Consider the following 13,760-nt stretch of genomic DNA (forward strand, 5'->3'; position numbering starts at 1 on the left):
CCTGTGAGGAGCAATGATGAAGGCAGAGGAAGGTCTTTCAACCAAGTGAATCCTGTATTTTTTTTTTTTTAAGTATTACAGGCATCAGAAAAGGAGGGAGAAACGGAGGGGACAAAGGAGGGAAAGAAGGAGGGAGGCTCTCCTGCTGGGGTAGGGGGACAATTTATCTGCTTTTTTGTGGCTCCTGTTTCCCATGGTCAAAGGCTACCCTATGGGGAGTTGGCTCCCTGAACTTCTTGGTTTCATCTTCTGGTCTCCCAGCAAGTGCTGAGGAGTCAGCTCCTGCCATGCAACATGCCCAGCATTGCAGCTGAATCCAGAAGGGGCAGGCGGACCCAGGTGCCTGGCAGGAGCCTCAGGAGGCAGACCCATGTGGTGGTTGCAGCAGCCAGAGCTGGGACAAAGCTTGGTTTGGAGCAGACAATTCCTCTGCTCTCGTCACCAGGGCCTCCCACAGACTCCCTCCAGCCCACCTATTTTCTCTTTGTCTTGGGAAGGCCTGGAGAACAGAAAGTGAGGCCTATCACCAGGTGCTGGACAAATGGGCCCAGCTAAGCCTGCAGAGCATGCATTGTCAGGGCACCAACCTCTGCCATGAGGGGGCCTTCTTCTGGAATGAGCTGATTAGGGAGTCACTGGGGGGACAGAGCAGAGGACACAGAGATGAGGACCCTGGAGGAGCTCGGGAGGGAACTCCTGCCGGGCTCCCCATGGGAGGGGCTGTCCAGGCTGAACAAGGAAGGATGGAGCCACTGGAAGCTGGACAAAGGGCATGGCTGGGGGGCGGGGTGCCCCCATGAAGTTGGGGTGGGGGCAAGCTGGAGGGGAGCACTCAGGTCAGAGCTCCTAAAGGCTGATTCAGATTTTCCAAAGTGGGCAATTGCTAACTCTTAGCTTGGGATGTGGCCAAGGAGGGGACTCTGAAGTGAGGTGCACCTGAGATCACTGAGGTTCGGAAGGCTGGTTGAGTCCTGAACCAGAGGCTCGGCTGGGCCAGTAACGCCAGCACTTTATACCCACTCCTGGGTTCTAACCCATTGTCCCGCCTGTCCACGCATAAGCTGAACCCCAACATCAGGTCTCCAGGTGATCTCATTACCAGTCTCCTCTGGTCCATGTGTAAAAACTGCTGTGTTCTCCTGTTCAAGTACAACACTCATTGGTTAAGCACCTACTGTGTATGAATTCAAGCCTCAGTGTTTGAATTCTATGAGTGTTTCCATACTCATTCTAATACTCTCCTGGGACCTAGTGTATACTACAAACCCATCCCTCCAACCAGGGCACAAACGTCTAGTTGGGTGTAATGTCTGCACCTCTCTGCAATCTGGGCCTGTGCCCAGCAGTGAGGAAGGGCTCACTAACAGATGTGAAGGGTCAACATGCTCTGTAATGAGACTTGACCTGTACAGGCTGCCGTTTCCTCTCTTAGGCTTCAAAAGTGATGACCGAAAGGCCTCATCATTATAAGTAAGTGGGGTGGAGGGGGGGGGAGGTTTAGAAAGGAAAAGGAAACAGAGTTGGCCTCAAACATACATGAAAAGAAGGATCTCAAGTTAATTCAGAGTCCAAGCAAGTCAAAGAAGAAGGACCTCCTCTCACTCCCTTGAGACTTCCGTGTCCGATAGCAATGACCACCCTCCGCCGCCACGCAGGGCTAGCTGCCCAGTCACTCATTCCAGAAAGATTTGCTAGGCACCTACTATGAGCCAGTACAGTTCTCAGCATCAGGGATATGACAGGGAGCAGGCATGCAAGGTTCCTACCTTTAAGCAGTTGGCATTCCCCCAGCTTCCATGCATCGGGCCCCACGGCTCCTGCAGGACATTTTGAACCCCAATTCACCCCGACTTAGAACAACCTTGCTGCACAGTTGAGAGGTGAAGTGATCTACCCAAGGTCACACAACTAATAAATGATACAATAAAAACCAAAGCCAGTCTGCCTGACCCCTAACAACCTTTCTTCTAATATTATATTCTTAAAGAGTGGGAGGCTGTCTAATCTTAGGTCCTCTCTCCACTTGATGTGGGCCTCACTGTGCCCACATTCCTTCTTCCCCTTGTCGTTGTTAGCTCTCATTACTGAGCCTTCTTCCTGTCCACAAAGGACACTCGTGATTCGGCAACACCAAAGGTCGGGGGGTTTGGATTGCCTCCTGGGAAGGACACTGGTGGCCTCTCCTAGGTACCGACGGGCTGGGCTCAGAGGGTGCCTGCAGCACACACCCTGGTCAGTACAGATGTTCCTGCATCGGAGGACTGTCCAGGAACTGCCTTCCCCACCTCTCCAGGAGGAACTGCTGAGGCCAAATGCTATCAGTCTGTCGGTGGTACATGAAGTGAGCCTCCCTCCAGCACCCAGGCCCTGGCTTCCCCACTTCCCTGATTGAGCCTTCCTCACACCTGGGCCCCAAAGAGCCCTGCTGAGGGCCTGCAGGCAGGAGGAGGAGACTCACACTGCCCTGGTTTCCTCTGATGCTCATTGCAGTGATGGACTTTCATACCAACATTGGTCCTCAGCTCCCCCGCCTTACCTCCTTCCCACAGGAAATGCTGGCACCACCTCACCCTGCAGCCCATAGGAGCACATCTATATCCCAGCAGGAAAGAGGCAACAGCTGTGGGCCAGTCTGGCATCCATGAAGAGATGCCTTCAAACATCATCCCTCTCTTTCTGATCCCACCCTGGAGGTCTATACAGCAAATCTCTACCGCTGACTCTCTGCAGCAACTCACTCTTTCTGTCTGGTGGGTTTGGCTTATGTGTCAGGCTGGGTGGGCTGCACTTGGGTTATTTAGAGACATTTTGGTTTTCTGCAGCTCAGATTCCAGCCTTGTCTGCCTATGTAGCTTGGGGGCAGGCCTAGGATAGGTAATTTTGACTTCTCTCCATTCCCACAAAGACTTTCAATTTCTTCAAGCAACTCTGCTTCTATTCAATATCCTTCTGAAATCTAAATTTGTAACCTAACCTGAATCGATTGCAGTTCCACTTACGACAGAGCTGCCCTGGGCACGGTGAACGAAGCAGTGGCGTGTGCCTTTCCAATTCATTGCACGGGGGCTCTGATGAGGGACAGGATTGACAGCCAGAGCTTAGGGCTTGCGTGGGGCAAGTGGAATGCCACACCCCTCCACTGTCTCCCCCCCAAACCTCTCCATAGGGTGCTGGACTAGGGAAAAAGTACCGTGGGATTCAGGAATCTTGGCTCTGCCCTTCACTGGCTGTGTCATCTAGGCTAAGTCACTTCATATCAGCTTCTCACCTTTCTCAGCTCTAAAATGACAGAAACAAATAAATTCCTCGGAAGATGATAGAAAGCCAAAAGTCAAGGACGGAGTTGCATGGGAATCTAACAAGAAACCTGCCTGCCCCGAGGTCCATTTTCCTAATGCTGGTGCAAAACCGCCTTGTCACCATTTTCAAAAATATTTTAACACATTATTATTTTCCTTTGTGTGACTTACTCAGATTTCCCAAATTCTTTACAATAAATACAAATTAGTTGTATTCTACAGAAAAAGAAACATAAAACATATTCGTATTATAAAATTACATATTCAAAGAAAATATACTGAAATGTGCTGGACCCTAATCTGGCTGACTGCTCCACTTCCAAGCTCCTCAGAAGAATCAGATGCCCTTCAGTCAAGCGGATGAAGGACGAGAGCAGCCTCAAGGTGGTACAGGCAAGATAATGCAAGTAAGATGGTGCAGCAAGATAATGCAAGCAAGATGGTACAGGTAAGGTGGCACAGGCAAAATGGTGCAGGTAAGATGGTGCAGGCAAGATAGTACAGATAAGATAACAAGGACAAGTCGGTGCGGGTAAGACGGTGTGGGTAAGATGGCTTCCTCACACTTGGTGTCCCCAGCTAAGGCTTTCCAGCTCCTTCCCCTTACCATATTCACCCAGCCCAACTCAGCCTTTATAGTGTCAAGGTTATTTCCTCTGTGGCTATCAATTACCTCCTAAAACTAGCTCCCATCCAATCAATCAACCAATAAACCTTAGGTGCCCACATTATGGGCAAGGAGCTGTGGCAGGTGCTGATCACATTAATCGAGGACAGAAACCTACAGTAGATAGTCTGGACTGTCACTTAAGAAAACAAGTGTTCTAACCCTGCCTAACTGGTGTTAGTCAGGATAACTAACACCAGCTGCTGTAACAGATAAAACTCCAAAAGCTCAATGGCTTAACATGATGCTCCAATACACAGACATTAAGACAGAGCGAGGGAGGGTAGTGCACTGCTCATGCAGTCACTCAGTGACCACGGACCATTTTGTATGCCACCAAGAGGGGGCTCCAAGGACACCACAGGAAGGTAAAGAGAGACCACAGAAATGTAATGAGAGAAGGCATGGAGGACCCCACAGGAGTTTATGTGGGCCGGGCCTGACAGTGGCAGGATAGAGGTGGCATTAAAAAGTCCAAAATATGGTACAAAAAGTCACTGACAACAAAGTCTCAGGTAACTCGGAGCAGGAATAGCTCAGATCATGCGGCCTGGCACAACTTCCCCATGCCCAGCCTAGGACTTTCAGCCAAGCTTTAAAGGAGGAATGTGGAAAGGGGCTAGGAGAACAAACCAGGGGACCTAGTACTTCTCAAAGACTGGGGCTAAAATGTGGAGGATACAGTCTGAAGGCCAATGAGACGTATTTCAGCAAGTCCATCAGTCTGGTTCGAGGAGGCAGAGGACACTGGGCCAGGGTGGGAACTTGGGAGAGGTGGACTGGAGTGGACTGCGACAGGCCCTGTCAGCCTCCAAGCCTGACCATGATTCCTCAGGAAACAGAGAGCCCCTGGAAGGTTTGGGGGCCTTAGGAGGTGGTGCTTCCCCCTCAGATAGCTGGAGCCAGCATGCTCAGTGGAACAGAGGGGTGCGAGACCAGAGGCAGGGCACTGGGTTAAAGGACACGGACACAAAGGTCAGGGCCAGCAGTGGGGCCTCACAGAGAGACTGGAAGAGCAGATACAAGAGGGAATCTGGAGGGAAAACACAAATTCATCTCCATGTGCTCTCTCCTCCATACCAGCATCTTCACTGTCACTTTAAAATGTCATTCTTAGCCTGTATTAAGAAGAACAAAAACAGTAACAAACAACTACAACTTGCAACTGTTTTTCAAAAGGTGGGATTCAGGATGTTGGTGCTGAGAGTCTTGGCAGAGAGGCAAGTCCTGAGGAAGTCTGGGTCACCGAGAGGCCCCGTAGCCCAGGGGTCCCTCTCAGGACCTCCAAGGAAAACAGCACGAGGGTGGCTGTGCTCATAGCCAGGAGGTGGAACCCTCCAGGAGTCCCTGCTGCTGGGGCTTCATAAGAGTCCACAGGAAAGGTTTGGGAAAGATGAGCAACCTTTAAAACGAGAGCTCCCACTTTGTACCCAATGGCTGGACCCAGGTGGCCTTGCTCCCACTGAATGCCCAATGCCTGGCTCTCGCAGGTTCTCCAAAATCCTGAGGAATAAAGAATGCAGAGGTCAAGGTGTCCCTCTCCTCCTTCAGTAGTAAGGGATGGAACAGGTTGCAGGGCAAATGGACACAGAAATCCAGGCCCCATCACCGGGAGACCTCTCTTCCCTTTGCCACCCTCCCACTGCAGCAGGTGGCCCCTGCAGGACTAGGACGCCAACAGGTGGGACTCCAGCACCGGAAACAAGCACAGGTAAAGGAGGGCGTGCTGGGAATTGGGGTGGAGAGCAGTGGGTCCTCTCCATTTCACAACTCTCCCTGCTCTCTTCCTCCAGGTTTCAAGTCACTACAGATTACACCCTTCAGCCAGGAAGAAAACACCTGCCTAGCTGCAGCTGAATTTCTAGCTTGCCCTGGAAAAGCTCTCAACCCGGCCTTCTTCCAAGTCCTCCTCAGAGGCTTAGTCAAGAAAACTCAGTCTTCTCTCCCCACAGCCCCTGACCCCACCAGTCCCAAGTGCAGGTCACCTGAACTAACCCCACGTGCATGACAGAAGCCAGAGCCCCCAGCCCATCAGTAGCAAGCTTTTGGCTTCTCAGAAGCCCCCACCCCCACCAGCTGGTGTGGGCAGGCAAACGGGTTTTCCCCTTTGCTGGGTGTAGGCAGTAGAGTAGATGGCAGTGGAACACGGGCCAGGCCACAAGCTTGTCGGAGGTACAAAGTCTTGGGTCCTCACCCCAGATGAACCGAATCAGAGACTCTGGTGGCGAGGCCCAGAAATCTTTGTCTTAACAGGCCCTCCATATGACTTTGAGGCACATGGGTCCAGACTTGCTGGTACAGCAGCTAAGAGCCTCAATTCCAGAACCAGACTGTCCAAGTTCAAGTGCCAGTTCTTCAACTCCCTGGCTGTGTGGCTGACTGTTAACCATCTACTTGGCAGGTGGGGAGAATAGCAGCACCTATCGCCCAGGGATGCTGTACAGACTAAATGAGTCCCTGCATGTCTGCAGCATTTGGTTAATACCACCTGGAGTTCCACTTTCCTATGTGGGATACTTAGGGGTGCGTGCCTATGTTATATTTAGTTTCTTAATTGAAACCAATACTAAAATGATGTGGGTCCCTGAGTACAGCCTGACAGTGAAGGAGCTCAGGCTATCTTGCACTGTTTTGGTTTCCTATGGGTACACGTGTGGGCACCCCCAGGTATCTATGTAGAATAATAAGGCCTGCCTCATAAGCTTCTAAGTCCTCCAGAAATGAACTGTGGGTTTTGTTTCATTCTGTGCCTCAATTTTTTGACACTCAGGACAGGAGCTAGCTTCCACATGACCCCCACGGCCGGCTACGTCGACAGCCAGGCCACATCGTCTGTGAGGGGCTGTGAGACTGGAGCTTCCCACTGCTGTTACAAGTTCAAGGCACTCCCTGGATATTTGTTGAATGACATGGAGAAGACCAAAAGGTCCTTTCAGAGGATGCCCAGAGGTCTGGCCATGTCCCACCCAGAAGGACCCAGAAGGACCCAGAAGGGATCATTGGAGAGCAGAAAGAGAACAGTGTGGTGCCATCCTTCTCCCTGCCACAGGCCTGGTCCCTCACTCTAACTGCAGGGAAGACGGCTGAGTTGGATCTTCCTAATGTAGAATCTTCTTGTCATCAAACTTAATACTCCTTAGAATTAGGAAGAGACAATAGATAGAAGTTTTCGAGAACATAGGCTCTGGAGTCAACCAGAGAACGGGTTCTGATTCCAGACGCGACCGCTTACTAGCTGCAGGACCCCAGGCCACTTAACCTCTCCCAGCCTCCTTTTCTCATGTTTGACACAGGGATGGAATGGAACCTCCTTGGACTGATGTGAGCATTCACTGAGATAATGCACTGAAGACATCTCTGCACAGCGCCTGGCACAGGGCACAAAAAATCCACCAGCTATTGTTATCTTCATGATTATCTGTAATTCTGGAACCCCCATGAGAACGTGTGGTAGAAACTCAGGAAGGGAGGAAGCAGCCTTGATCTGACTTGCATACCAGCTGTGGGCACCCTGGAGAGCTGCCTGTACTCGAGTAGGGAATTCTCAATCTGACCTTGGGGATGGCGAGGGTACAGTGACCTACCTCTCAGTCCCCAGACCAGATGTGACCAGAGCACATTAAGTCTTCCTCTGTTCCAAAACACCGAGGAGAACATTTTAGCTGGCACAGATTCTGACAACTGTCATTACAGTTAAGTCCTCACCTCACACCGTGGATAGGTTCTGTGACTTTAAGAAGACCGGTAGAACGAAACATATTTTACCACAGGCTACATGATGTATAAGCAAGAGTTAAGTTGCTACAGCATCTCAATGTTTTAAGGAAATGAGGTTGAAGGAATCCACGTTATTGGAGGGCCTGCCGTAAGTGGGTGGCACGCCTTGCTTTACAATACTGTAAAAACCTGCTTCCCCCACCCACTGAGAACTTTAGCATCGCCCTCAGGCAGCTCTCTGGCAGAACCCAGGTGTGTGTTTGAGAGCAGCCTCCACCTAGGCTGCGGAACAGAGGAGACCTCATTATTAGCTGCTCAGCCCGCCTCATCCAACTTACTACCAAAGTGCATTCGCTCCAGACCTGAGGCCTTGACTCTGCAAACATTTAAGCCTATCGATGTTCCTCCCTGTCAGATTCCACCAAACGCTAAGCTGCACGAGCTATTTCCTCCGTCTAAGTCAGTCTGTGCCTCCAGTCCCATTTGGCCGCACGACTGGTTTCTGCACTTGGGATGGAGTCACCCGCTAAGCATTCCTGCACGCTCGTGCACACGGGGACCGGGAGCCAGTTCCACTGGCACGTTTCCACAATAAAAGCAAACTTACAGATAAATTCTTCCTAGCAGCCCCTGCCTCCCAGCCAAGACAGGACAGAGTGGGCAATAGGAACGCTCAGGAGCCAGGAGGTGCCGGCTCTCCTGAGCCGCGTGCAAGGCCCCCGGGGTTTACCGAGCCCCGAGGGCACCGGCTGGCGTCCTTACCATTCAGTTGCCGGTAGACGATGTCCTCTAGCAGCGACAAGCGCTTCAGGACCGCATCCTGGATGGGGCTGGTGCTGTGCGCGCTGAGGTTGGTCACCTCCGCACGCGGCCGAATCTCGTGGAAGGCGTCCCCGCTGCGCACCGCGATGGGCCGGCACTTGGCCAGAAAGAGCACGAAGCCGGCCACCGCTATCAAGTTCAACACCAACAGCACTTTGACTCTTCTCAGTGAAGCCATCAAACACGCCCGGCCGGCCCTTGCCCCGGACCCGCGACCTTTCGGGCTCCGACGAGGCGCGGGGCAGCCGGGGCCGTGCGAGCCTCACGCTCTGGTCAACCGGCGAGAATTCCAGTCGCTCCCGGCCCTGCAGCGCGGATGCTCAGGCAGCGGAGACTGTTGAGAGAACAAGGCGCTCAAGAGGAGAGCAAAATCGCTCGCATGGAAGCCCTGGGTCTGTAGAAGTGTCCCCAGAAATGCCTGCTTAGTCCACGGCGCGCGGCCCCTTCCAGGTGCCTCGTCTTCTCAGTGAAGGGTCCGGGGCACAGGGGCCTCTCTTCCGCACCAGCAAGTGGTTCGCCGCTGGACCTCAGGCCGCCGGGAGTGGGGCTGCGGGAGCAGCAGACCTCTGGGGCCAGCGGGCCGGCAGGCGGGGCTGCCCCGGCGCCGGGGTGGGAGCGTCGCGCAGGTGCCCTGCTCAGGGTTTGTCCTCCGCACACCAGGGAGCTAACCACCCTAGTCCGCAGGCGGCCGTCGCGACGCGCGACCCGTGGTCTTCAGCCTAGGACCCACTCCCCAGGGCGGGCTCCTTTGTTCCGCTCACCAACCCGCCCCATCACTCCGGGCAGAGGGAAGGAAAGCCCGCGCCCGGCACCCGCTTCCTCGCGGCTCCGCAGTCACGCTCAAGTCTCAATTACTCTCAAAGTAGGGACAACACTAGGGGGTGGGCAACGGGGCAGAGCGCGCCGTCCTTTCCGCCCCTCTCGCACGGGGACACCCGAACCCGCTCCAAACTAACCAGCGCACATTGAGCTGCGGGCTCCGGACACGTTCCAAGTCCTAACACCACGCCGTGAGCCTTCGGGGCCTGCCGGTCACACTGGCCTCTCTACGGGCTGGCGCGTCAGGAGGCTGGCCGGAAGGAGGAGTCCGACCTTAAAAGTCACAGCAGTTCTCTGCCCCCTCCGAAAACGTCGCGGGGAGCACGGCGGGAGGGACTCGCGCGGCGCACCCTCCGCTCTCCGGAACGGGCAGCGCCGCTCGTCCCGCGCCCCTAGGAACCAAATGCTGAGTCTCCTAATTATCGGACGCAGTAATACTGCCGCTGCGGCACCGACAGCCCACACGCACCGGCACTGGAGAGTCCGGGCGGGGGCGTGATGGGGGACGCGCAGGTGGCGGTGGGGCGCGGCCCGAGGGGACTGGCTGCAGCGCTACCTCCTCTGCTGCCGCCGCCGCCCCTGGCCACCCACTCCCCGCGAGCCTATCGGCTGCCGCCCGCAGGCTGCCGAGCGCACAGCTCCCCGGCTTGCCGGCTCTGCGCGCGCACGCTGAAAGGGTGGGGGCGCCTAGAGAGTAGGCGCCGCGCGGGATGGGGGCAGTCAAGTCATGTTGGCTGCTGCGGGCGTCGGAGGGACCCTTCGGTTCTCAGCACCGCCTGCACGGGCAGGTCCGTTCCATCCCGGGTGACGATGAAGACATCCCTTTCTGTGTGCTCGCAGCTCCGTTTTGCGTGGCCAGGAATGGCTAGAGGGAAAATCTGGCCTGGAGACTTGGATTCTGTTACTTTGGGAGCCAGGCCAGGCGTTAGTGGGCTGGGTGGGTTCCCTCCGTGTGAAAATTCTGACCGTCAAAATCACAGTTTCTGTGTTCACCACACCTCTAAACACATTTCATTATAAGAAGCATATTTGGGGTCCCGGGTTTCCACGATCTCTTTCTTTTCCTAAAACCAGGAGTTCTAAACTAAGGGAATTCAAAGCCCCTGGCTGATCCATTTAATTCCTTGGGCCTAAAAATGAAGTACAGCTGCCAGTGAATAAATAGCAGGCAATGAACCTGATGGTGTCCACCGCATCGTTTTGATCTCATTAAAGTTTTTATTTTTCTTTTGTTTTGTTGCTTATTTATTGTTTCAAATATTGATTTTTAACATAGAAAAGTGCGTGGAAACATATAACAAGCATTATATTTCATCCCTTCAAACCCTAGACCCAGGTTCAATATCATTTTTACGGTTTTTACTATGAATAATGTACAAGAAAGTGAATACAAACCAGTTAAATGAAAAAGCCACGTCGGAAGCAGAAGGAACAGTTTTAACCACAGGTGCTGGACACAACATGTATTGAGTAGAAAGAATCCTGAGTTACTGAGCAGTTCTGATACAGCGGGCCCTGGCCCATGCATGGTGCCCACAGTCTCTCACTGAATACCCAGTTGAGTTAGGTGTTGTTCCACACTACAGATGGAAGCTAGCACAATCGACGGTAGAGGGGTGGGGAGGGTCTGCAATGATAATTTTTGAACATTCACTGGGCCACAGGACTGAAACCAGGGAGCCTGACGCAGTGGGCTACAAAGTCCCCCATAGTAAGTGGCTCTAAACAGGTCGTTATGACTCCCAGGCATGTGCCGATTTGGGAGTAGGAGACAGGAAGCAAAGTAGAGGAAATGGCCTCAGAGTAATGAAGTTTCCAGGCAAGACTCAACTTCAGAGAGCTTTCTCTTCTCCCTGTAAAGTCAAAGAGGGAGAATTAACTAAATTAACTGATTATCTTATCATGAATCTTAGGGGCTTCTCACCTTCTTCTTGCATCCTGGACAGCTTCTTCGCTCATCTGCCGCTCCAGACTCATGGTCACTCCCTAAAGCCTGTCACCACACAGCAGTGCTCCATTCCTGCAGTCCTGCACTAAAACCCCACCCTGTGGCCGCCACTCCTTAGCTTTTTACCTTTCCTTTTCTCATTTCCAACCCTTCTCCCCCATTAGCCACTACTCTCTCCCTCCCTCTTAGGTATCTAAGCCCTTTTATCCCCTCAAGTTCCTTATCTACCTTCCCTAGTAACCCTTGAGTTCTGGGTAAGCATTAATTCAGACACATTCCCAGTAGTGGCCACAATTCATACACACTCATATACATGGTCTCCCACTGCACCAACCTGGCCATCCCGTCTCCGAATCAATCTGACCATCTTCTTTCTTGCACCCATGCACTCAGGCAACTGAGTGTACCTAGGGAAAACTGTATCACCTGAAAACTTGGGGACATTACCAACAGGCAGTCTCTCACTTGAGCTGTATCTGCAATTCTTCTCAAAAATGCTGTTCCTTGTCTCTAAGCAGCTCCTCTCCACAGAGGTGCCCAGAGTAGACTTCAGAAGTTCACGAACACCCCTCAACCAGATACAAAAAAAATTGTGTGTATATCATATGGTCATTTTTCTAAGGAAAAGATCCATAACTTTCAACAGATTCTCGCTGTGGTCAGTCACACCAAAAATTTGAGAACCTGCCTGATATGTGTTAGGAATGCGAGAACATAATGAGCTAAATATTTATTGTGCGTCAGTTGCTTATGAAATCAGTAGTGACAAGTCACGAAAGGTTGGTGGAGCTCTCCAGTAGTTTGCATACCTTGGTAGAAGAAAGAAAACTCTAGGCTAAGGCTAACAGGTTTGTATACATGAAGAGTGAAGAGTGAACGGATATGAAGGAACTGAATTGAACAGGTTCAGCCCACTGAGTAAATTCTCAAGCCCTAAAGGAGCACACCTAGCCGCTTCAACGACGAACACAGAGATTAGAGGATCTGTGTACAGAGCCATCAATTGCTCTGTACCCAGAGGCTCCCAAAAGGATGAGCGACCTCCCTTCAGCAATGACTGCCATCGGGCTGCACACCATTAGCCTCAACCCGGCTAGTAAAACCAACAAGACTACCCCTCAGTGCCTGTGTGGCCTGCTCACCAGGAGATCTGGGTCCTGTTCCACCTCTGGTACCCGGGAGCTTGACTTTAAAATAAGAAATTTAACCTGCATGGCTCCAAAAATCTTTCCTGACCATAAAATTCAGTTAAACATTTTTAAAAGAGATTCATTGGCATGTTCGTGTAGCAAATTGAAAGGAAGGAGACTGATGTATTTCTGTCCATAGGTCACCAAGGATTTTGATTCCAAATACATTTTTCACTTACACCACGGTTCGTGTGACAGGTAGTGCTGACTTGACTCTCACCTTGGCTTGCCCGTTAAAAATCTCTCGCATCTCAGCCTAGTCGATCACAGGAGTTACAAACACTTGTAGGCTCTCCAGGGAAAGCCAGGGAGTGTGTCCCTATAGAGCTTTGCCAGCCCACTTGCTCTGCCAGAAGCACAAAGGTGGCGCCTTCACTCTCATAAACCCCTGGAACAGATACTGGAGTTTTTTGGGTTTGTTTAAAAAAACATGAGTGTATGCCTTCAAGAAGTCCCAGTGCAGTGGGGGAGAGCGAAGAGGGGGATAAATAAGTGGGGAGAGACCAAGCGGTGCGGAGCGTGCTAGTGTGTGCATTCTCTGCTGCAGTACCGGCTGCCAAAGTGGCTGCGCAAGGCCACACACTGCGGTAGAGGGCGAAAATATCAGAACTTCTATTTAGTAATGCAAAATAAGAAAGAACTCAAAATTCACTGATATCTAATATATGAAATGACAGTCACACATGTATAATTTCTAAAACTGTATCTATAATGAGTAGGCATGTTTCACATCTTTTCCAAAATGGGTCCATCACGAAAATGCACTAGGAACTCACTGCCAAGTTCGGGCAGCCCTGGGGTTGGTTGCTTTACACTAAAATGCTTTCTTTCTGCTGTTGGATTCCTTCTAAAACTCCAAGACCCTTTTAAGGCCCAGCTTAGCATCCAGTCCTCTCTGGAGCCCTGTCAGGGAGCGCCAAACATATGCAGCTTTGTGTCTACAAATTATCCATGAATTTATCTGCAAAAACTACAAAGCAGCTATTTATTGCCTTACTCACTTACTGAAATTTCATCGAGCACTTGCTGTGTGTCACTGTGTACAGGTCATGGAGGATACATGTTCCCTGCCTTTCTGGGGCTCATTGTGTAGCAGGAGAGGTAAATAGCAAACAAATGGTAACACCAAATTCTTCCATTGCAGTTAGGAGAAACAACATGGCCTAACCATGGGGGACCGGTGGGCTGCGTCAGTTTGCAGTCATAGTGCTTTGGGGATCCAGTCTAACGAGCTGCTCTGGGGAATGACCTTGCCTCCAAACTGTCCTTGGACTCTCCTCATTCTCACTCAGGGACCC

General features: G+C 51.8%; 1 protein-coding gene across 1 annotated transcript in view; it reads right to left on the minus strand.

Annotated features, from left to right (window-relative positions):
* Nucleotides 1–10,231, minus strand: part of GALNT17 (polypeptide N-acetylgalactosaminyltransferase 17) — a 425,240-nt gene extending 415,009 nt beyond the window's left edge. The window contains exon 1 of the mRNA XM_053929821.2: nucleotides 8,446–10,231. Within this exon, the coding sequence (XP_053785796.1) occupies nucleotides 8,446–8,683 (238 nt within the window). The 5' untranslated portion in view covers nucleotides 8,684–10,231. The remainder of the gene's footprint in view (nucleotides 1–8,445) is intronic.
* Between the last annotated feature and the right edge of the window lie 3,529 nt (nucleotides 10,232–13,760).

This window comes from Desmodus rotundus, chromosome 1 (genome assembly GCF_022682495.2).
Source record: "Desmodus rotundus isolate HL8 chromosome 1, HLdesRot8A.1, whole genome shotgun sequence".
In the NCBI taxonomy this organism is placed as follows: Eukaryota; Metazoa; Chordata; class Mammalia; order Chiroptera; family Phyllostomidae; genus Desmodus; species Desmodus rotundus.